Source organism: Triplophysa rosa, linkage group LG11 (genome assembly GCF_024868665.1).
Source record: "Triplophysa rosa linkage group LG11, Trosa_1v2, whole genome shotgun sequence".
NCBI lineage: Eukaryota > Metazoa > Chordata > Actinopteri > Cypriniformes > Nemacheilidae > Triplophysa > Triplophysa rosa.
The window spans coordinates 23,059,312-23,080,934 of NC_079900.1; the positions used below are offsets into that span (position 1 = coordinate 23,059,312).

Sequence of the window (21,623 nt, forward strand, 5' to 3'; positions counted from 1 at the left end):
AAGAGTTGGGGGAGGTTTCGCTCATTTTAAGTCTTTGATCATAAAAAGATGAGGCATCATTCAGATGTCATATCTACATTAAACTCTGCCTCTGTGAGGACCGTGCACTATGTGCTTGCAGCCAGTACTCTCTCTCTGTAAAGCTAGGGCGACACCTAGTGCTCAGGCTAACATACTGCACAGTACAATGGAGAAGCAGAGAGAGAGAGAGAGAGAGAGAGAGAGAGAGAGAGAAATCTCCTCTGTTGATCTCAGAGGTTGTGTTGACGTTTGATTTCAGCACATTTCCTTTGAATGAGTTTAGTCATGAGTTGTACAATGTACCCATCATGGCTTGATGTAGACGGCACCTTGTGAAATATCAAAGTCACTTGACAGCGGGTGGAATTGCTTCTCTGTGGTCTTTTGTCTTGAAACACATGGATGAGAGTGTTGCATTTAGTTGCAGATTTAGATTTAGTTTTAGTCACTTTTGACTTTTTTTGGCCTTTCTGATTGTGTCTCATTTGTTACACTAAAAGGGAAACTGCTAAGATGCATTGATACATTGACAGTGTCAACACGGTAGTTTTATATATATGTAAAAGCTGGTATTTAATGACACACAATTATTTCTCCGAGACATCAGTGAGATGAAATGGAAAGTGAAGCTTTGCTTAAGTTTCTTTTGGCTCAGATATTTCTCCTGAGAAAAATGAGTCCGAAATCTCGCAAATCTCTCCATTAAAGTTTCAGAAGAGATCTCAACAAAGTCTCAAACTGAGCTCACATTTGTCACGGCTGCAGTCAAAGGTCAATATTATTGAAGATCTCAATACGACCTCAAACATTTCTCCTCAAATTTACCCAAATCCAGATGATTTTACCTACATTCATTTCACACCTCCAGACTCTGTATCCAATTGTCTCATGTGTTTCTATTTTTTTCTGTGTTTATGTTGTTTTTTTATGTCTCTTAAGCAATTTCAGGAAGAACATCTCAGACTAACTTGATATTTAAAGAAACACAACTGAAATGAAAGAACACATGAACAACAACATTCACCTCTGGGATGGCACATGTCTAAAAACTCACAATGTCATGGCACTAAAAATGAGTGCCACATCTTTGGTGACACCAACCTGTCCGTCACGATGCATTTTCATGATCCGTTCTGTATCAATATGTTGCTTTGAAATGCAGCACACAGTTACATAAGACCTTTGAGACGTGCCATAAGCAGAATGGCAATGTTTCCAAGGGCCTGGAGGAGCGGAGCGTTCAAATACACACATCCTGAGGAAGGAACTCGTTTCCTGATCAACATTACACAAAGAAAGGCGTTTCCATGTGATACGTGCAAGCGTTCCTCAATCCTCTGCATCTCACACCGTCCGCATGCGTGTCTCCACGTTCACGAACACTCACCTGTAAGGATGAGCTTGAGTTATCTCTGTCTCACACTTCTCCACGCCGGCCTGGCAGCACTGTGTAAGGATACTTGCCGTCGTAAGATTTAGAGGTTATTATCCGTTTTTTCATCCAGCTTCGGTCTTTTCTCACCTCTTTCTCCCCTTTCGCTCTAACCCGCAGGGCAAGCGGTCGACACGCAGGCAGGTAAGTCTTTTATTCACTTTCAGCCTAACTGCACTGGTGACTGTTTCAGGACAGTAGAGTCTGTCTGTGATAAAGTGGTTATTTTTACCTCTCTCAGAGAAAAGGGATCGTTGAAATATGTTTCGACAGATCTATGCCTTTGTGGATGTATTTTTAGTCTGCGATTCATTCGGATGCATTGATCCTTCAGAGATGCTTGTTATGTGCTGTTTGGCCCTTCGCAGGAAGTCTGAATTTCGCGCAACTTCACGATGTTTAGTCTGAGATTAATTGGATGCCCAAACAAAATCAGTCATGTAGATTATGTCCCACAAACACTTCACTTGTCTGACTGGTGTTTGGTTTTGTCTTAGTGTTTACTGAAGTGTATAAAGGAGAACTCCGGTTGTGTTTGAAGGTCTGTTAAGGCAGAAATTACCGGCTTCGCTTTCTTTGGGGAATAATGTTTTTTGTTCGTTGATGTGATTTCCTTCCTTCCCTTTCTTTATGCATGGAACGAACTGACTTCCACACTCTCAGTGCGGCCTTCCTCAAGAAGGAAAAAGACATAAAGAGGAGATGGTTTCTTTTGAAGTGCCGACTTTGTTCCGTAACAAACTAAACTGCCTACCTACAAAGAATCATTTCTTTAATGAACCTTTTAATAATCTGAAGAACCTTTTTTTGCCACAAAGAACCTTTGAAAGGTTCTTCGGCTGTTAAAGGTTCTTTATGGAACCATTTAGTCAAAAAAAAGTTATTTTATGGCATAATGAAGCAACCCTTATTTTTAGGAGCGTAGGGTACGTTCTTTATTCATATCCTAAAACAATCTCCATTTGAAGTTTTAAATTCAATTAAAACAATTATGTTTAAACAATGCTTTAGACAACAAATTTATAAATTATGTTGGTCGGTAGCTTTATTTATCAGAAGTTTGATAGCACATAGTTTACGGTAAATACATTTGGTGGCCCCCAGTTGAGAACCGCTGACCTAGACAGTATTTTAAAGGAAAAGTTTTCCCAAAATCATTTAGCCACTCTCATGTCATTTCAAACCTGTATGACTTTGATGCAGGGCATAAAAGAAGATATTTTGAGAAGTGTCTCAGTGGTTTTGTGTTTATACAACGGAAGTTAATAGGGTTCAGGGTTCCAATGTTCTTTAAAATATCTTCTTCTGTGTTCTGCAATGACCTCAAGCCATTTTCTAAAGGTTTGTTTGTGTGTTTACAGTATGTTGATGTTACCTTCGGGTGTTTTTGTCCAGCGTTTACCATTGATCAGGTGGCGTTGACTTTACTTCCTGGTAACGAAGTGACGAGTGGCACAAATGTGATCTTGCGTTGCGAGGCCAAAGTCAGTCACAGCCTCCCCAAGCCCCTGACATACAGCTTCAGCTTCCTTCAGGACGATCAGGTGGTGTACTCCAAAAACATCAGCCATGCAGTGGTGGAGAGAACTTTATCACCGGTCCGGGTGTCCAACTCCGGTCGCTACCACTGCACTGTTCGCATCTATGCCAGGTTCAAGAAAAGCGACAGTCAGACACTTACAGTCACAGGTCTGTAAACTGTCAAATAAAGAAATTCTAACTCTTACTGTAAAAGCTCAAAGATAAGTCTAATAGCTTTAAACCCATGCAGGCCTTCAAACACCAATGTTGAAAGTGAAGTCTGATATCATATCTGAGGGGGAAGATGTTAGTGCCACATGCAGCGCTCTAGAGGAGAATGGCAGCCTGATTTTCTACTTTTATGAGAGCAACCAGGAGATCAAACGGGTGCCGACGTCCAGTAACTCTGTGACTACCACGCTTACTATGCAGAAGCTCAAAGAAACCAACCTGCAGTGTGCCTACATGGTTATGATGCATCCGGGTGCAGGCTTGTCTAACAAAAGCAACACCTGGAAGATCATTGTAAAAGGTGACTTAAATATGCATAAATGCTTTGCATATAAAAAAGACCGTAATAAAAGAAATGAATTAAGACATATGCCGAAAGCATGCTATTCTTTTTAACAGACCTAGAGGAGATCACCCCAAGAATATATTTCACACCTAGTACGGATGTGGTTGAAGGTGACCGGGTGAAGATCCAATGTGAGGTGAAGGACCCTTCAGATCTGGAGGTGTTCCTCACCAAAGGCAACACTGTACTTCAAAAGTCTCACGCAAGCTTCTTACACAGCTTCACAGTAAGAGCCGAGGATTCAGGCGACTACGTGTGTAAAGCAGAGAAAGGCAGCGTGCAAAAGATGGCAACCTCTCAGCTAAACGTAGCAGGTAAATGACTTCAAAAGGATTTTTTTCTACATTGGGTAAATAAGCCAGTAACCAGGCATTTTAATGTAAAGTTATGGTAATATATTTTCCCAGTAGGCTTTTCAGAAAATTCATGAGTACAGATTTGTAAGTCATGAACCAAACCAACTATCTCAGTGAGTGCGTACACATGCACAGTCTTACTCCTATTATGCTTAATAATCTGATAACAAGTAGTTCATGTAAACGCGCAAAACGGTTTTCTTTGATTGGGGAAAGTTCATAAACGGCGTAAGCAAAACCCGCTCGGCAGAGGTAGTTTTTTGCCCATTACTCCGATGTAAACGCCTTTACCGGTTTTCTCTCAGTTTTCTTTATGTGCGCATGTCTGACAGCGCAATAGTAAAAGTCCTAAACGGAAGTAACAGTAAAATGATGACTTCACAAGTTTGATATGAGGCAAAAAAAATCTTTTGAAAGGCAAAAGTACAAGTCTTTTTATGTGTCCATAAAGCACTCATTCTATCATGCCTTTTTGTGGCTGAATGACATAACAACATTACGTTATGTCACACAGAATACTTCATATGCAGTCACTGCTGACTGCTCAGTCACTGCTCTTCTCAGTCTGTTTCCATGGTAACAACAGCTTCTCTGGTTGCTAGTATAGTTCTTATAGTATTATGTTTGAATAAGTAATAATACTGAATTGCGCATACGCATACATGTCAATCATTGCATGTCGGCTTTCTTGATTTTGCCAAGTGAGTGAGTTCTTGGGTCAACATCATTGAACATCATTTCAATCAACCATTCAGATTTGAGGGATGAGTTTACAGTTCATGTGAAGTTTAATATTAAAACCTGGATCATTTCCATCTGGTTTTAGGAATAAGTTATGGGGGTTTGGGGTGGTTCTATGCTTTTTCTACAAAAATGTTGTTGCAGGGTCAAAAAGCATGTTGCCCCAAGAACATCTCATTTTTGCTAAATCAGTTAGAGATTGGATGTCGATGTAAAACATTATGTGTCATGATGGAATTAGTATTTTGGTAACCTGACTTTTGTGCTCTTTGGCATTTGTATTCAATTTTGTCCAAGTTTGAGCTCTATAAAATAATTCACAGTAGGCCTACATAACATTATGCAAAATGATATGTAAAATATAAATACCACTTGACTCTCATCTTCACCTTTTAGAGCTGTTCTCAAAGCCCATGTTACGACTGAACCCATATCAGGTGTTTGAGGGGGATCGCTTCCGTCTGAACTGCAGCAGTGATATAAAGGTCACACAGAGGATCAACAAAGCAGACATCAGGTTCATTTTGCTTAGAGAAGATCGGCGAATTTCTTCATCGGCCATCTACAGTGATATAGCAAGTTCGGCCACTAATGGGAATTACTCCTGCATGGCCATGGCTAAGGGAGTTAACAAGACCAGCTTACCACTCGTTTTCAAAGCTAAAGGTGAGATTTATGTATATTATCCACACAGTTGCCTGCTATAACACATTTAAAACGTGTTATTAAATCGTTATAACAGTTTTATAACATGTAATAACATTGTTATAACAAAATAGGATTAAGGATGCCTACATAACACAATGCAGGGAATATACATATTCCAATGCCAAAGTAGACAACAATCAAATACAACAATATACAAAAATGTGAGCAAAAGTTGGACTTTTTGAAATCCAAATTCCTGTATTCCCACTTGATTTAAACTGTCCAGCTTCATCCCAAGGCTCACAAGGGACCTATCCACTCCAAATTCTGCATTTATTTGTTTATGCTTCTCAATTCTACTGTCTTTTCCAGTTCCTGTATCCGCTCCAGTCATTAATGCGGTGGGTAATGTGATTGTGGGCCGGCCGTTCAGGGTTTTGTGTAAGACAGAGAATGGAACTCTGCCCATAACCTACACATTACTGAAGGACAGGAGTCCAGTGGCTAAGAGAACGGTGACGGAGGCGGCTGGCATGGCCATCTTTGACATAACCTCTATCAGTTATCCACTGGAGATCAACAGATTCACATGCCAGGCATTTAACCAAGAGGCATCACCCAGCAGGTCCAGCAGCCCCCTCACAGCACCAGTTATAGGTGAGAGGGTCGATTTCCTAGAGGGTCCACAAATCTGTGTTTTACCTGTTTGTCTCCAAACTGAAGCTAAAATTAATGCTATTTTTGGATTATTCAGATGTTTCTGTTTTTAGAAACTGACACCCCTTAAACACTGATTGACTTTCATGTCCGGCACCAACTTCCAGTCTATTCCTTCTCTGCAGATCAAAGTCTGCATGCTAAAATAAGCACTGCTGTTTGAGCCACCCAGCTGTTCAGAGAGAAATAATGACAGCTGGCATATGTTATAAAATATGACTGGCACGCTCAGTATCTTGTGTATTGTCCAATATAAAGATAAATGGATGAAGAAGCAATGCATGAAGTGGTTTTGCAACACAATCTCACGGGAATTCATCACATAGTCACAAAATGTAATCTATTGATTCGTGTTCATAAAATTAAGTACACAATTAGATAATACCAATTAAGGGCAACCAGTTACCAAGCATTGCTTAATTTTGTTCAGTCTGTGGTGTAAAAAGGTCGCATTAGCAATGAAAGAAAAAACACTGGAACAAAACATGGTCAGGTCAAAGTGTCTGGTCCCACATTTGCAAAAATTTTACTGGTAGTCCACTCTATGAAGAATTTTGGGGTATAATATGTGACACTTTATTTTGCTATCATATTTTGCTTGCATAAATGAACTACAGTGTCCTTCACCCACTAGTAAAAAAACATAAAAATGATATCTGGTGTGTGAATCATTTTTGGCTTGACTCTATACAGTATACCAAAACAATCTAGGGTGGGGCTGATATCAGGTTATAAATATATAAATGTGCTAAGTGACATGAAAAAAGTCATGCTGACTGACACGAAAAAGGGGGGAAATTCGTGTCCATAGTCACGAATCAATAGATTCTAAATTTCATGACTGTGTCACAAACTGCCGTGAGACTGGGCTTTTATCAGAGGTCTTCAAATGTCTTGTCACCGTGTTTGTCTGTCTGTATTAGAACCAGTCTCCACTCCAGTCATTATGGCGATCGGCCTCACTGTCACTGAGGGCTCTGACCTCTACCTCATTTGTAAAGTACAACAAGGAACTCAACCCATCACCTTCAGATGGTATCACAATGGCATTCTGATCCCTTCATCCACCCAGGAGGTCACACTCTTACAAGGCACACATATAGTCAAGGCCATCGAACGAGAGCAGAGAGGCCGGTATTACTGCGAGGCCACCAATCACGCTTCTGAAACCAAAAAGAGTCCTCCAGTCACCATCACAGGTATGTTTTTTAAACACCACACATTTGACTGAGCCAATCTCTGCACTGAAACATCTTGTGTGTTCTTTGCAGTCAGTCTAGCCGTGTGGAAGAAAGCTCTCATTGGAGTGCTTTGTATCTTACTTTTGGTGGCTATCATCGTAGTTCTGATCGTCCTTCTGAGGAAAATGTCCAACCCACGCAGAAAAAAGCAAGCAAATGAATTATCAGTGTAAGACTCTCTTTCCTTGTTCCTTATTTCTTATCAACATATTATCGTTGAGCGTTTCATCTAACTTATCATTCTGTGTGGATACTTTGGCTTTATCAGAAAACCAAGACCTAAATCAGGTGACCCCATGAGAATGAGTCTTACCCTTGATATTGAAGACAACACTGCACTCAATGGTACACATCTCAAGCTACAATTTCATTCTGTCGACATAAACGCACAGTTTTAATGCAAGTTGTTGGGGGGGGGTTTTATTTTTCAAAGAATTGTTCAATCTTTCCAAAGCCAATGAACTGCCCTTTAAAGAACTGCATGATGTGTCTTCATCATTTTGTGCACAGCCCGTTGGCATATTACTGGCATAACTGTCAGGATTTTCTTCATGCGCATTTCAAGATTTATGGCGATCTCTGTACAATTGATCTTTATTCTTTAAAGACAATGTATCACAGATATGCACAAATTTCTTCGGACCACCTCTGGTTACGTTGGGTTAGATTAGGCTGGGTTGTTTATATTTTATTACTTTAAATCCAATCTTTCCACTGAATGTAAGACAGTTGGTCTTGTTTTGATTTTGTTTGTGGCTTACAGGAACTCCATGTGTGATGGGTAGAAATGTCTGGAGCGAAAATGTATCCTGTTCAGGTATGTGCTGCGCTTTTAAGAAGGAATACATGTGGATGGTGTGTGCTCATCTGATGATCTGCTTTTGCTGTTATACTAGAATCTGATGGTCAAGGTGAAGAAGAGTCTGAGCTGCTTCATCCAAAGGAAGTGGATCCTAGCATAGGTCAGGTGCAAGAGTTTCAATTCTCTTCAACTAAAAGTTGATTGTAGCTATTGTATTTTTTGTGAGTTTAGCATTGTTGTTTGTGAAAACAGGTCTGCATTGTTGGGGAAGTTACTTTAAAACTGTGGTTTTGTTACGAGCCCCGATAACATCCAGGGGTGAAACGAGGTTGTAACAAAATTGTTAGACTGATGGTCACTTCAATCCCCTGATCCAGAAAGCACCAAACACCAGATTGTGCAAAATAATATATATTTATTTTGCAAACAAAAGAGAATAACAAAAAGGAAGTATTTATTCAGGAGAGGGCAAGGCCAACAAAACAAACAAACTTTCTAACTGCCCAGGTAACTTAAATAACCTGTATCAAAAGAAAAAGAAATAAACAACAGAAACTATGCTCTCTCCTTAACTAACAAAAAACATTAACTAAGGTAGTGTTCAAAGAAAATGGCACCCTCCCCCTACCACTTCCTAAAATTATAACAAATAAAGTATTATACATAAGATGCATGTATAAACAAAAGAAAAACATCAAAATCATTAAAAGTCAATGACTCTTGAAGATTTGCACACTCCTTGAAACTGGCAATCAAGCCATGCATTCACCAAGTTGAAAGAGATAAACCACACATGGTCACAACAAACTCCACCAGAGACATCGATTCTGGATCAGGACAAAGAGTGAAACGCATTTTCCGTCAGCCCCTCAGCATTGCTTCTTCTCCACTTATATACACTTATATTATAGAATTTTCATATTTAGCTGAACTATACCTTAATCATTACAGTGCTGTGACCTATTTTGGGTTGTGAGTGTGACCCACAATTTTCCTGAAGTATCTATGATATGAGGAATTTCTATACAGTGCTCTTTTACTATAGTAAAACCATGGTTAATTTTGGTGACAGTCATAATGATATGTGATTGTCCATATTTTATTAGAAGTTCCTGTGATGAAAGATATAGAACCTGAACACAATACCCAGTCTACAGACGTCCAGGTGTCCACACCAGGTGAGCTCATATTCCTCTGCAAGTGTGATCATATCAGGCAATAAGAGTGACCGATGGTGTAAACATGTGGAGCGACATGAGACGCCAGGTGTCTATTTCCTGTTCTGGTGGGAAAGAGCTTCCTGTTTTCACAATGGGCCCTGGAGCCTCATGTTCCTCTGCCCACCTGACACAGAAAGTCGCCTATTGTTTCCTCAGCACAAGTAAACACTCGGCAGCCCTTTTCCTTAGTTGATTAATAGCAAGACTTTTTGCTAATCATTGTGGCATGTGAGTGAAACAATGCTAAAACACAAAGGTCAAACTGTAATGGGATTTGGCCTGACCGCGTAATGCCAAACAATGGCTGCATCTGCAGGAAAGCAGATTACTTACACACTTTACTTAGCATGGCACTAACACCATACAACACAGGCGTGGCATTACACTTCCTGGGCATTTGATTGGAGCTGGATCAGAAAGTTTGGTTCTTATTGCTAAAATGATGCACGCAATGAACTATGATTATACATATGAGTTTACAATTATTAACAATGGGATATAAAACTTTGCTTATGCTGCTTGCGTTTAGCTGTGAAATTAAATTACAATATTGAAATACATTTTTCCTCATTGGGTTTATCCTTCATGTTTTTGTAGGGGTTTTGGAGCAGCCTGAGGCCGTAAGTGATGCACAACACTGACACAGACACACAAGTCCACGTGTAGGTATGTACAAATTAAGAGTTTGTTTCCAAAATGAGAGAATTTTAAAAGCGGAGTTGTGTTTTTTATTATGTTATCATGTTTTTATTGTTTTATTCTGTTAGTTGGCTGTATTTGTTGAGTTATTATGGCTTAAATCAAAACAAACTAACCTCCAGTTTGATTGATATCAATTGGAATGCACAATACAAAACGTGAACATTTTTGAAAAATGTTAAAAACCGAGTTATCTCATTTTGGAAATAAACTCTTTAAATAGTTTCATCACAGGGCGGCCCTCTGGTGGAAGAAATAGGTACTACAGGAATAAAATACTGTTTCAGTAGCAGATATTTCTTGAACTCTCTTGAAGTCTCTGTTAAGAAAATGTGCCATCATATTTACGCCCAGATGAACTGAAAATTAAAGAAGTGCACCTGTATTCTGCATACAGAACGTATCTTTCCATTTCTCTTTTAATGGTCCCATTACATTGTTTTTCAGGTTTTATTGTAAGAAATGATATGGTCTAAATTAAATTGATTTAAAACAACATCAAACTGAGAACATATTTTTGCATGGTGGTAAATTACGACGGTGACATTTTCTTAATAGGATTTCATAAGACCTCAGTACGTGACAACAAAAAAAGCATCACAATATATCGTCCACACTGACATTTCTATATTAGTTTAGGCAGTCAGGTAATTGTATCCATCATCTGCATGAATATCAGCTATAAATCAGTGTGTAGGCGGGTGAGAGCAGGTTGTTTGTGTATGTGTATATATATCTCTCTCTCTCTCTCTCAGCAGGCAGCTCTGGAGTATGCACAGCTCAACAACAGTGAACAAGAGCCTGCATAAACACCGTCCCTATGTGCTACTCTACTGAAACCCGCTTCTCCACGACCTGAAGCTGAACATCACACACAGTGTATTGACATTAAATAGTTCACAATTATTGGGTGTTTATTGTTATTATTTCTTGGCTTGGATGTTTGATACATGAGTGAAGTGTGATTTTTGTATACCAGTGATTAAAATCTGAACAAATGAATCAAACAAATCAGCGTTCATTTCTGTTTTGTTTGGGGGGTTTCAAGAACTTTGAGGAAAATGTCATTTTTATCGCAGAACATGAGAGCCACTGATCCGCAAATCTATAAGTGATGGAGTGTGCTGGCAGAAGCAAAATATCAAATATTAAACTGTATACAGACTAAACACACAAACATCTGTCAATGCTGTATCATAAGCACTTCTAATATTTTACATAAACAGTTCAAATGACCTGATCCTTACACAAGGTTGTCTTTTCTTCATGATTCAGAGATGATGTAAAAGTAATACATTTTTATAGTTCTAATCAAATCACATTGATCTTGTGAGCCATTTACAAAAGGTCTGATCCACTTGCTTTCACAAAAGAAGATATTTTGAGAAATGTGTTCATACAATGGAAGTCAATGGAGGTCAATGTAGTTTGGCTGCCAACATTCTTCAAAATATCCTTTTTTGTGATCTCCAGAAGAAAGAAAGTCATACAGGTTTGGAATGACATGAGGGAGAATTTTCTATGTTGTTTGAACTATCCCTAGAAGTGACTGTGGAAGTTTGCTCACACTTTATTTATTTACAGCAGGTTTGATGTGATATGGGGTGTCGTGTAAGATAGCATCACGTTTTAGTGACTTTGGATGGTGCCAGGCTTCTAAAAGGCTCGAGTGTGCGAGTCAGGAGCTCATCAGCGTGACTCCCCATCAATCATGATTTCAGGAGCTGTCACCAGCAACAGCCACCCGCTGCGGCTATCAGAGAGGAATCATTTCAGTCATCTCACATTGCCAAGAAATATGTTCTTTATTTATTTTTTTAAACTATTTAAAAGCTAAAAAATATTTGAAGAGTTTTGAAGTGATGAAGTCATGTTTTTTATCGTATTATCATGTTTTATTGTGTTAGTTAGCTGGGTTTTTTTTTAGTTATTATGGCTTAACTCAAAACAAACCGACAGCAGTTTGATTGATATTAATTGGAATGCACAATAAAAAACATGACTTTTGAAAAATGTTAAAAACGGAGTTATCTCATTTTGGAATCAAACTCTTCATTTGCAACACGCTGTAAACACTGTGGCACAGTGGAAAGACATTTTTGTATTCAACAACAACAAACTTTGTTTAATTTGCAATTAGGTCTATCATATAAATAAATGTAATCGATTGATGGGACAACATATTGTTAACACTAACAGTTACAAACAATTATTTCCTAAAATGTATTTTAACTTTGAACGATTTTAAAATCTCCTGAAAAGTGTATCAAAAAGTATTATTTTGTAATAAATATGACATTTTATTTGAGTTCTTTTAAGAATTACGATTATTGTTATTATATTCAACATACAGATAATGCAATATACAGTATTATTATATTAACCCTGTGCTGTGATGAGTGGGGCGTGTGCTTTGCCCTTTCAACCACTCTCTGTCCTGCACTTATTTTAGGGAGGGGGAACGTAATGTTCTGCCTTTTTAGTACCATAAAGTATCTTTCACTTGCCTGTCTCTCCATCCCAACATGAGCCCTGACTCGGTGTAGAGAAAAATCCCAGTCCTGCCATTAGCTGCTATGCTAAAATTGGCACGCTGACCCCTGTGAAATGTATTCTGGGAATATGTTGACTTCCACTTTGCCTTATGGGGCCAGTGCAGTGAGTTACATTATGAATATCTTATGCTTGTGACAAGGAGCTCCTCTTTCGTGGATACACCCTTTAAAAGTTCAGCTATAGCTGCAGGTCTCTTCGGGTGACGTGTTGAACGGGGAGCTAAAGGGAAAATAAAAACTCAAGGGGAAAAGAGAAAGTATCGCACAAAATCAATGACTATTAGCAACGTTAACTAAAGATATTCATTTTAGTTTGTTTACTTTATGTTATTTGCATATACAACTACAACTATTGTACATGAATACAATGAATATAAAATCGAAGACCTCAATTTTCCAAAGGACAACACTTTCAGCATACTGTATATGCCCTATAACATAAAAAATTTGGGACACAGCTAGTAATATTAAAGCGGATGTAAAACACTCAAATCTCAAGACGTTTCTGCAAATCTCATATTATTCATGAGTACCTACAGATAGTATTGCATACTTTGTATCTTCGAAGAGTATTTAGTTTGATCACATTTATAAAAGACAGACAGATACAGCTGTACGATTATTTCCGAAAACAGGCGAGCCCCTGGAGGCGTGCGGGGGGGAACTACAGCACGAGCCCACAATACATCATCGTATTATCCCGTCATAATTGTTGATTCACTATACGTTTGTGTTGTTTACCTTATGCGTGTAATGTACGTGCCAATTGCCAACAAAACACAGACATATGATTCAGTTTCACTTACCGCGTGAGGTTCATGTCCGACATATTTTCACCGCTCCATCTATCAGTTTCAAACAATCTCCAAATCCAGCATTATATCTACTGTTTATATAACATTCATCACCGAAATGCAGTGAACAAACAAACACAGCTGGACTTCTGCACTCTTAAAAAAAGGTGCTTCAAAAGGTTATTTGGTGCCAAAGAAAAACCTTTTGGTTCCATAAAGAACCTTTAACATCTGAAGAACCTTTCTGTTTCACAAGGTTCTTTGTGGCGATCAGATTATATTCAGATTATAAAAAAGTAAGCAAGACATGTTTTTTTAAAGAACCTTTGACTGAATGTCTTTGTGGAACCCAAATGGTTCTTCTATGGCATCGCTGTGAAGAACCTTTTAATCACTTTTATTTTTAAGAGTGTGCAAAGCACATTGATGGGTGTGCTCTTTCTCTCGCTCTCGCTGGTTGACGTGTGCACGTGCTCTTTCTCTCGCTCTCACTGATTGACGTGTCTGCATGTTCTTTCTCTCGCTCTCGCTGATTGACGTGTGCGCGTGCTCTTTCTCTCACTCTCTCTGGTTGACGTGTGCACGTGCTCTTTCTCTCGCTCTCGCTGGTTGACGTGTGCGCGTGCTCTTTCTCTCGCTCTCGCTGGTTGACGTGTGCACGTGCTCTTTCTCTCGCTCTCACTGGTTGACGTGTGCACGTGTTCTTTCTCTCGCTCTCGCTGGTTGACGTGTGCCCGTGTTCTTTCTCTCGCTCTCGCTGGTTGACGTGTGCACGTGCTCTTTCTCTCGCTCTCGCTGGTTGAGATGTGCACGTGCTCTTTCTCTCGCTGGTTGACGTGTGCACGTGTTCTTTCTCTCGCTGGTTGACGTGTGCGCGTGTTCTTTCTCTCGCTCTCGCTGGTTGACGTGTGCGCGTGTTCTTTCTCTCGCCGATTGACGTGTGCACGTGCTCTTTCTCTCGCTCTCGCTGGTTGACGTGTGCACGTGCTCTTTCTCTCGCTCTCGCTGGTTGACGTGTGCACGTGTTCTTTCTCTCGCCAGTTGACGTGTGCACGTGCTCTTTCTCTCGCTCTCTCTGGTTGACGTGTGCACGTGCTCTTTCTATCGCTCTCACTGGTTGATGTGTGCGCGTGCTCTTTCTCTCGCTGGTTGACGTGTGCACGTGCTCTTTCTCTCGCTCTCGCTGGTTGATGTGTGCGCGTGCTCTTTCTCTCGCTGGTTGACGTGTGCGCATGTTCTTTCTCTCGCTCTCGCTGGTTGACATTGGGGGAGTTGTGGCCAGGGGGGAGTTGTTGTCAGAAGCACCAGCTCTGAGAACCAAGTCCGGTTGGGCCAGTAGGGCGCAACTAGTAGCACTTGATGATCCTCTTCCCTGACCGTGCACAGGGTCTGTGCAATGAGGCTCACTGGGGGGAAGGCGTACTTCCTCTTGTCCCGCGGCCAGCTGTGCGCAAGGGCATCCGTACCGAGGGGACCGTCGGATAGGGAGTACCAAAGCGGACAATGGGTGGAGTCCGGGGAGGAAAACAGGTCCACCTGCGCCTGGCCGAACTGCTCCCATATGAGCTGAACCGCGTGGGGATGGAGTCGCCACTCTCCGCGAGGTGACCACTGACGAGAGAGCAAGTCTGCTGTCTGGTTCAGGTCGTCCAGGATGTGTATGGCTCGCAGGGAGCTGATCACCTGCTGACTCCACAGGAGGAGGCGTCGGGCGAGTCGTGTTAGCTGTCCGACCGGACCAGCACGTGCCTGCCCTGCACGAAAGGTTGGAACCTCTTCAGTGCAAGTAGCACAGCCCACAACTCTAGGCAGTTGATATGCCAACGCAGGCGGGGGCCCGTCCATCGCCCCGACACTGCGTGCCCGTTGCACACAGCACCCCAGCCCTGAAGGGAGGCATCCATCGTTACCACGACGTGTCTTGATACGTGCCCTAGGGGGACCCCCTCCCGTAGGAAGGCCATAGATGACCAAGCGGTCAGGATGCGCCGGCAGAAGGGCGTGATGACTATACGCCTGCTGCCGGTGTGCCACGCTCTCCAAGGAACTCGACTGTGTAGCCAGTGTTGGAGTGGTCGCATGTGCATCAACCCGAGGGGGACCACCCCCGCCGAGGATGCCATGTGCCCCAGGAGCCTCTGAAATTGTTTCAGGGAGACCGCTGTGTAACACTGACCGGGCTCGCTCTGTAGTCAGTCGCGCTGTCATGGAGACAGAGTCGAGTTCCACACCGAGAAAGGAGATGCTCTGCGCGGGGGAGAGCTTGCTCTTTTCCCAGTTGACCTGTAGCCCCAACCGATCTAGGTGCCGGAGCACCAGGTCCCTGTGTGTACACAACAAATCTCGCGAGTGAGCCAAGACGAGCCAGTCGTCGAGATAGTTGAGTACCCGCACACCTTCTTCCTTGAGGGGAAGAAGGGCGGCCTCCACGACCTTCGTAAAGACCCGTGGAGACAGGGACAGACCGAAGGGGAGGACCCTGTACTGATATGCCCATCCCTCGAACGCGAACCGCAGGAACGGCCGGTGTCGAGGGAGGATCGAGACATGAAAGTACGCATCCTTCAGGTCGATTGCCATGAACCAGTCCTGACGCCTGACGGACGCCAGGATGCGCTTCTGCGTGACCATCCTGAAAGGCAGCTTGTGTAGGTGTCTGTTCAGAACACGCAGATCCAAGATAGGGCGCAACCCCCCGCCTTTCTTGGGGACAATGAAGTACGGGCTGTAGAACCCGCTGAACATCTCGGCCGGTGGGACGGGCTCGATCGCTCCCTTCACCAGAAGAGAGGCGACCTCCGCCCGAAGTACGGGGGCATCCCTGCCTCTGACTGAGGTAAAAAGGACGCCCCGGAACTTGGGCGGACGTGTAGCGAACTGAATCGCGTAGCCGAGACGGATCGTCTTCCTCAGCCAGCCTGACAGTCTGGGAAGCTGAGACCAAGCTCCCAGAAACCGAGACAGGGGGACTAGAGGTTTGATCTGCTTCATCGCCCCCGCGGAGGGTGGTTCGATGGCTAGCAGTACGGATTCCTTGCCGGGGGAGGACCCCCGGGGAGGAGATCGGCTCTGCTGTTTTTCCTGCCTGGCGACTGTCCAGCTCAACGCACTGTCTGTCTGAGAGTGCTGAAGGCTGGTGTTTATACTCGACATTGCGCTTCGCCGTGACGCAACGTCGAGTTGCCGTCCACCGTCGACCAGAGGGTGGGAACGGCTGTGAAAACCCAGGGAGAGAGGAAACTCTTTTTGTGAGGAAGTGGGCGCTGGCCCCCCAGGGGGGACCAGCTGATGGTAGGACGGGGCAGGAACCGTCCCTATCCGACCCAGTGATGGAGTGGCTGGAATCGGGCCCGATGGTAATCTCGATCTCCCTGGGGTCTCTCTGTCAGGGCCACTTCTGCTTCCACGACAGCTGCTGACGGGGAGGCGGTTTCCTCTTTGACGTCCTTTTCCGGGAGGCAGCCTGAGAAGGGGGCACTGGAGCCGGAACCGCAGTCGAAGAGGGCCGGGGCTGCTGGGAAGCAGACGCCGCTCGGGATCTCGAAGGCCTGACGGCGGCCGAGTCACGGCGGGGCAGGATGTGTTTAATGGCCTCCGTCTGCTTCTTCACCGTCGAGAACTGCTGAGAGAAATCCTCAACGGTGTCACCAAACAGCCCTCCCTGCGAGATGGGGGCGTCAAGAAAGCGAACATTCTCGGCATCCCGCATCTGCGCAAGGTTGAGCCAGAGGTGCCTCTCTTGGACCACCATTGTGGACATCGCCCGACCCAGGGCCCGTGCCGTCACCTTAGTCACCCGTAGAGAGAGATCGGTGGTGGTACGGAGTTCCTGCATCACCGCTGGGTCGGTCTTACCCTCGTGGAGCTCCTTCAATGCCTTGGCCTGGTGGACCTGCAGGATGGCCATGGCGTGGAGGGAGGAGGCGGCCTGACCCGCAGCCGTGTAAGTTTTCGGCATCGCTGGTGCCTTGGATGGGAGTCTAGGCCGAGCTCTCCAGGTGGCCGCTGTCTGCGGGCACAGGTGCACCGCGACAGCACGCTCCACCTGGGGAATCTCGACATAGCCCCTGGCCGCCCCACCATCGAGGGAAGTAAGGGCGACTGAGCTTTTCTGATTGGAACGGGCTGTGAGGGGCGCGTTCCAAGTCTTACTCAGCTCCTCATGCACTTCCGGGAAGAACGAGACCGGAGCTGGGCGTGGCTTGGAGCCGCGCTCAGACCCCAGGTACCACGTATCCAGCCACGAGCGCTGGGGTAGAGGCGGTGCTGTGCACTGCAGCCCAATGCTCACGGTGGCCCGGAAAAGCATGGTTGACATCTCAATGTCCGCTTCTTCCTGGGCTCGACCCCCCGGGGGAGGGAGCTCCGAGGAATCGTCGGGGTCGGATGCCAAAAGATCGCCCTCCGATGCTGTGATCAACATCTCATCTTTGTCACGCACTTCCGAGTACGTGGCGGAGGAACAAGACGGGGTAGGACCGTCTTTTGAGGAACGGTCAGACGAGCGAGACGGGGCTTGAACGGTCCGTGAGCCTGCGGCTGGCGGTTTAAAGTTCACAGTGATCCCCATATCACCCCCGGTGCTAACCAAAGCGGGCGGCAGGGCCGTAGTCACTGCCGTCACATATCGGGTAGCAGACGAGGTGGTGGCTTTATCCAAAAAGAATACAGCCACCCGTGACCGCAACGTCTGGATCGCCATCCGCCCGCAGTGCGGCCAGGACGTAGCCACAAAGGACCACGTCGTAGATTCCAGCAGAATAGGATCAACGAAGATCTGAAGATCGCTCATCAGCTGCTAAGGCTCTGAAGAACAAAAGGTGAATGAATGAGCACGCCGGCTTCCCTCTTATACCCGGACATCCGGGGAGGAGCCCGGCATGCAAATTTCATTCGCCAATTTTCATTGGCCTTTTCTAAATACTCAGAAGATGATAGGTTCTCAAGACAAACCCCATTCTGTCGGTTCGGCACAACGTCGAGAGACCGACAGAAAGGGAACTAAGAAAACCAGTGCGTAGTGATTGGTCGCATACTGCAAGCGTGTGAGGGAAATGTAACGCCTCTTACCATTTTTAGAACATCAGGTTCCCACCTCACTTGCGTATACATTTGTGCGGTCTTAGTCAAATCATGCCACGAACTGACGTAATTTGTGGGGGTGTGGTTACACGAGGCGTTTCAGACAGGTCTGGGTGAGCATTCGCTTTTAGATAGAATGCATCTTTTGTTCCGACACTTTCATTTGTGCAATTTTACATGTCTAATACATGCACAAGCAACTTAAAACACACCAAAGACACAGAAAAACACGTATTCGCGTCATATGACCCATTTAACACTGGCGATTTTGCTGTGTATGATTACGTAGATATGTGTTAGTTTATATGGTAAATTTGTAACACTGAGGCGTGTGAGGCACAACGTTTCCTTCAGAAGTGCAGAGATGATATGATAAGAGAAACTGATATCTATTAGAAGTGGTGTCCATGAAACAGGCAGAGAAAGGCAGTGGTCAATGAGTTCTGTGCTTTACAGATGTCACTTCCCCAGGCATCTGTGCAAAAGCATTATGTACCAGCATTATGTACTCATGACACCGAAGCTGAAAGACTGAATGTAACATACAGTAACATACAGACAATGTCTGTAAGCAATTATCGTTACAGTCTTGTAGCTATTTTAAAATAATGTGTATGGTAATGTTTGTTGTCTGGACTTATGTAAGTGGATGCAGTGACCATGCATGACCTCCACTGCAAGTGTTTTACTTTAACCATACATTTTAGATGAAGAATGCCAAAACTTCATATACGAATTGTGTCATCATAAGTTTTCGTCTGATTGTCCTGTCATCAAAGTCTGGTGCATTTCTATCTCTCAGTTTCTCTTCTGCACATAACCTTCCACTTTCCTCGAAACGCTGCCGGTGGGCTGACCTGATGAAGGGACGGGAATAAGGTGCCTGGAATAGTCCATCATCCCTCTGCCAATGATATGTTTGTTATGCAATGAGCTAATGCAGGCGGTTTGCTTCTCACTAACCTTCACCCAGCCTGAAGATCAAATTCATTCTCATCTGAATGGATGTAATGAAAAGTTTTAGAAGGAGCTAGAACAGTATCTTTGTTTTCATGCATATTAGTCAATGCATATTTAATCAGATTTTATCGTAGCATGTGCAAAACCGTGTACCTTAAAGGGGTCATATGGCACAAATATGTGTTTTTCTGTGTCTTTAGTGTGTTATAAATTGCCCATGCATATATTAGACACGTAAAATTGCAAAAATTAAACGGTGGGAACAAAAGATGCATTCTATCTAAAAGCAAATGCTCACCCAGACCTGCCTGAAACGCCTCGTGTAACCCCACCCCCACAAATCTACGTCAGTTCATGTTGTGACTTGACTAAGACCACCCAAATGAATACGCAAGTAAGGTGGGCGTACCTGTCAGTACAATTGCTTTGGAACCTGATGTTCTAAATATGGTAAGAGGCGTTACATTTCCGTCACACGCTTGCAGTATTCGACCAATCACTACGCACTGGTTAACTGGCCAATCATAGCACACCTCGCTTTTCAGAGCCATGATCTTTGTAAAAAATCTGCATGTTTCAGAGAGGCGGGGCAAAGAGGAGATACAAACATGCACGGCATGTGGAAAATACAGCGTTTTTAAACCTTAAATCGTGTGTACACATTGCATTACATCTAAAACAAACCATAATATTCATTTTAGCCTTGTCATATGACCCCTTTAAACGCTGCAATGAAAGTATCTGTGTGCATGTCATTCCAAATATAATCTCTGCATGTGTGTCAGTGGTAAAAATCAGAATAACTGAATGAGCAAAGATTTTTCATTCTAAAATGTCTAGAAACATGCCAAAACAGTTGTTTCTAACCTAAACGTCCAGTGTATGAAATTGAGGGGCATCTAGTGGTGAGGTTGCGAATAGTAACCAACGGCTCACTCCACCTCTCCTTTTCAAAGCAATACAGTGACTGACACAGGACTAAGATGTCGTCACATTTTCTCTTCTTTGCCAAAGGAGATAATGTATTTACGAAAACGTGCTCTGTAGAACAGTTTGTCCGTTTAGGGCAGGGGTCGGCAACCCGTGGCTCTCGAGCCGCATGTGGCTCTTCTGCCCCCCTGCTGTGGCTCCCTAAAGTCTTTATAAGACCTTGTTTATGCCTGGTAATAAGATGCGTTTTGGTCGATCTGATCACAAGTGGACGAAAGAGGCACATACACATTTACACCTGTTGCTGGAATCTGTCTATTTTGTCCACTTTTGACCACTTCTGTCCTGATTTCTTCACGAAATATCTGAAAAAGCATAAACATTTACCCAATGTATTTGCTTTTTCAGATATTTCATTCGAATGGACATATGAGCGCGACCGGAGATGACAGAAAAAACATACAGAGCAGCGGTTTTATTTCTGCTTTGACAGATGTGAGACAGCGCCAAACAATGTATTCGTGTTAGAAATGGAATGTTAAGAAAACATTCTGCTTAGTACGTTTTTCGTCTTTAAACCAAACTTTTAGGTCTTTAGAAGGCATAATTTAAATCCTGTCTGGCTAGCGCGCTTCTCATAATGTTTACGCATGATGTCTGTATGCGGAGAGTAGGCGGTCTCTATAATGGCTGTTCATCAAACGCTGTTAACATAAGCACTTTTAAGCAGCTGTCTGCAGAAATTGTTAGATCTAATGGACGAAATATGCAACTGGACATGACAGAAAAACATACTGTACTAAAAGCAGTTTTGTACAGCCGCAAGGCCGCGTCGAACACTGTAAGTGTGTGTTAGAAGTCTGGAATGGTGAGAAAACATTGTGCTTTGTAAGGGTTTTTTTGTCTTTAAACCAACCTTCTTTAGCCGGTAAATTTTAAATTGCTTTGCTAGTGCAAAGAGTAGGCGGTCTTTTGTGGCTGCTCGAATGTCTTCAAGGACACGAGCGTCTAAACCACAAAAACAATCCGATCGAATGCGTTTACGACTTCTTCTGGAAGTGGTAGAAAGTCGACAAGCTCAAAATATTTCACACCCCGTTTACACCTGTATTTAGTGTCGTCCACTTGTGAACCGATTGACCAAAACGCATATCAGGCGTATGCTACAGAGGCCATGAGAGGACAGGGGCACTTCAGGGGCCAATAAGATTTCAACTGGGGGCAGTGCCCCTCTGGCCCCACCCCTAGATCCGCCGGTGTTGCTATAGTATATTAAAAAATAATCTTGCAATGGGCTCTTGTGACCAGCATAAGGACACCAGGCTAA

The 21,623-nt window shown here is 43.5% G+C and overlaps 1 protein-coding gene across 3 annotated transcripts; it reads left to right on the forward strand.

The window, feature by feature from the left end:
* The first annotated feature begins 1,351 nt into the window (after positions 1–1,351).
* pecam1a (platelet and endothelial cell adhesion molecule 1a) lies at positions 1,352–11,110 on the forward strand. 3 transcript variants are annotated; one of them, XM_057347148.1, is made up of 15 exons: positions 1,352–1,471; positions 1,574–1,597; positions 2,849–3,142; positions 3,225–3,506; positions 3,605–3,865; positions 5,045–5,314; positions 5,669–5,953; positions 6,937–7,212; positions 7,285–7,423; positions 7,523–7,599; positions 8,018–8,071; positions 8,151–8,216; positions 9,163–9,234; positions 9,874–9,942; positions 10,731–11,110. In XM_057347148.1, the coding sequence occupies exons 1-14, from the start codon at positions 1,417–1,419 to the stop codon at positions 9,915–9,917; spliced, it is 2,199 nt and encodes a 732-aa protein (XP_057203131.1). In that variant the 5' UTR covers positions 1,352–1,416; the 3' UTR covers positions 9,918–9,942; positions 10,731–11,110. The 3 variants fall into 3 exon arrangements, with proteins under 3 accessions (XP_057203131.1, XP_057203130.1, XP_057203129.1); XM_057347147.1 differs by having other exon boundaries at positions 9,874–9,896; positions 10,734–11,107; XM_057347146.1 differs by having other exon boundaries at positions 9,874–9,896; positions 10,731–11,105.
* The last annotated feature ends 10,513 nt before the right edge of the window (positions 11,111–21,623 follow it).

Coding starts and splice junctions, on each gene's coding strand:
- pecam1a (XM_057347146.1), top strand. CDS start 1,417: ATGAGCTTGAGTTATCTCTGTCTCACACTTCTCCACGCCGGCCTGGCA. Junction 5,315..5,668: donor ACTCGTTTTCAAAGCTAAAG/GTGAGATTTATG, acceptor TGTCTTTTCCAG/TTCCTGTATCCGCTCCAGTC. Junction 9,235..9,873: donor CGTCCAGGTGTCCACACCAG/GTGAGCTCATAT, acceptor ATGTTTTTGTAG/GGGTTTTGGAGCAGCCTGAG.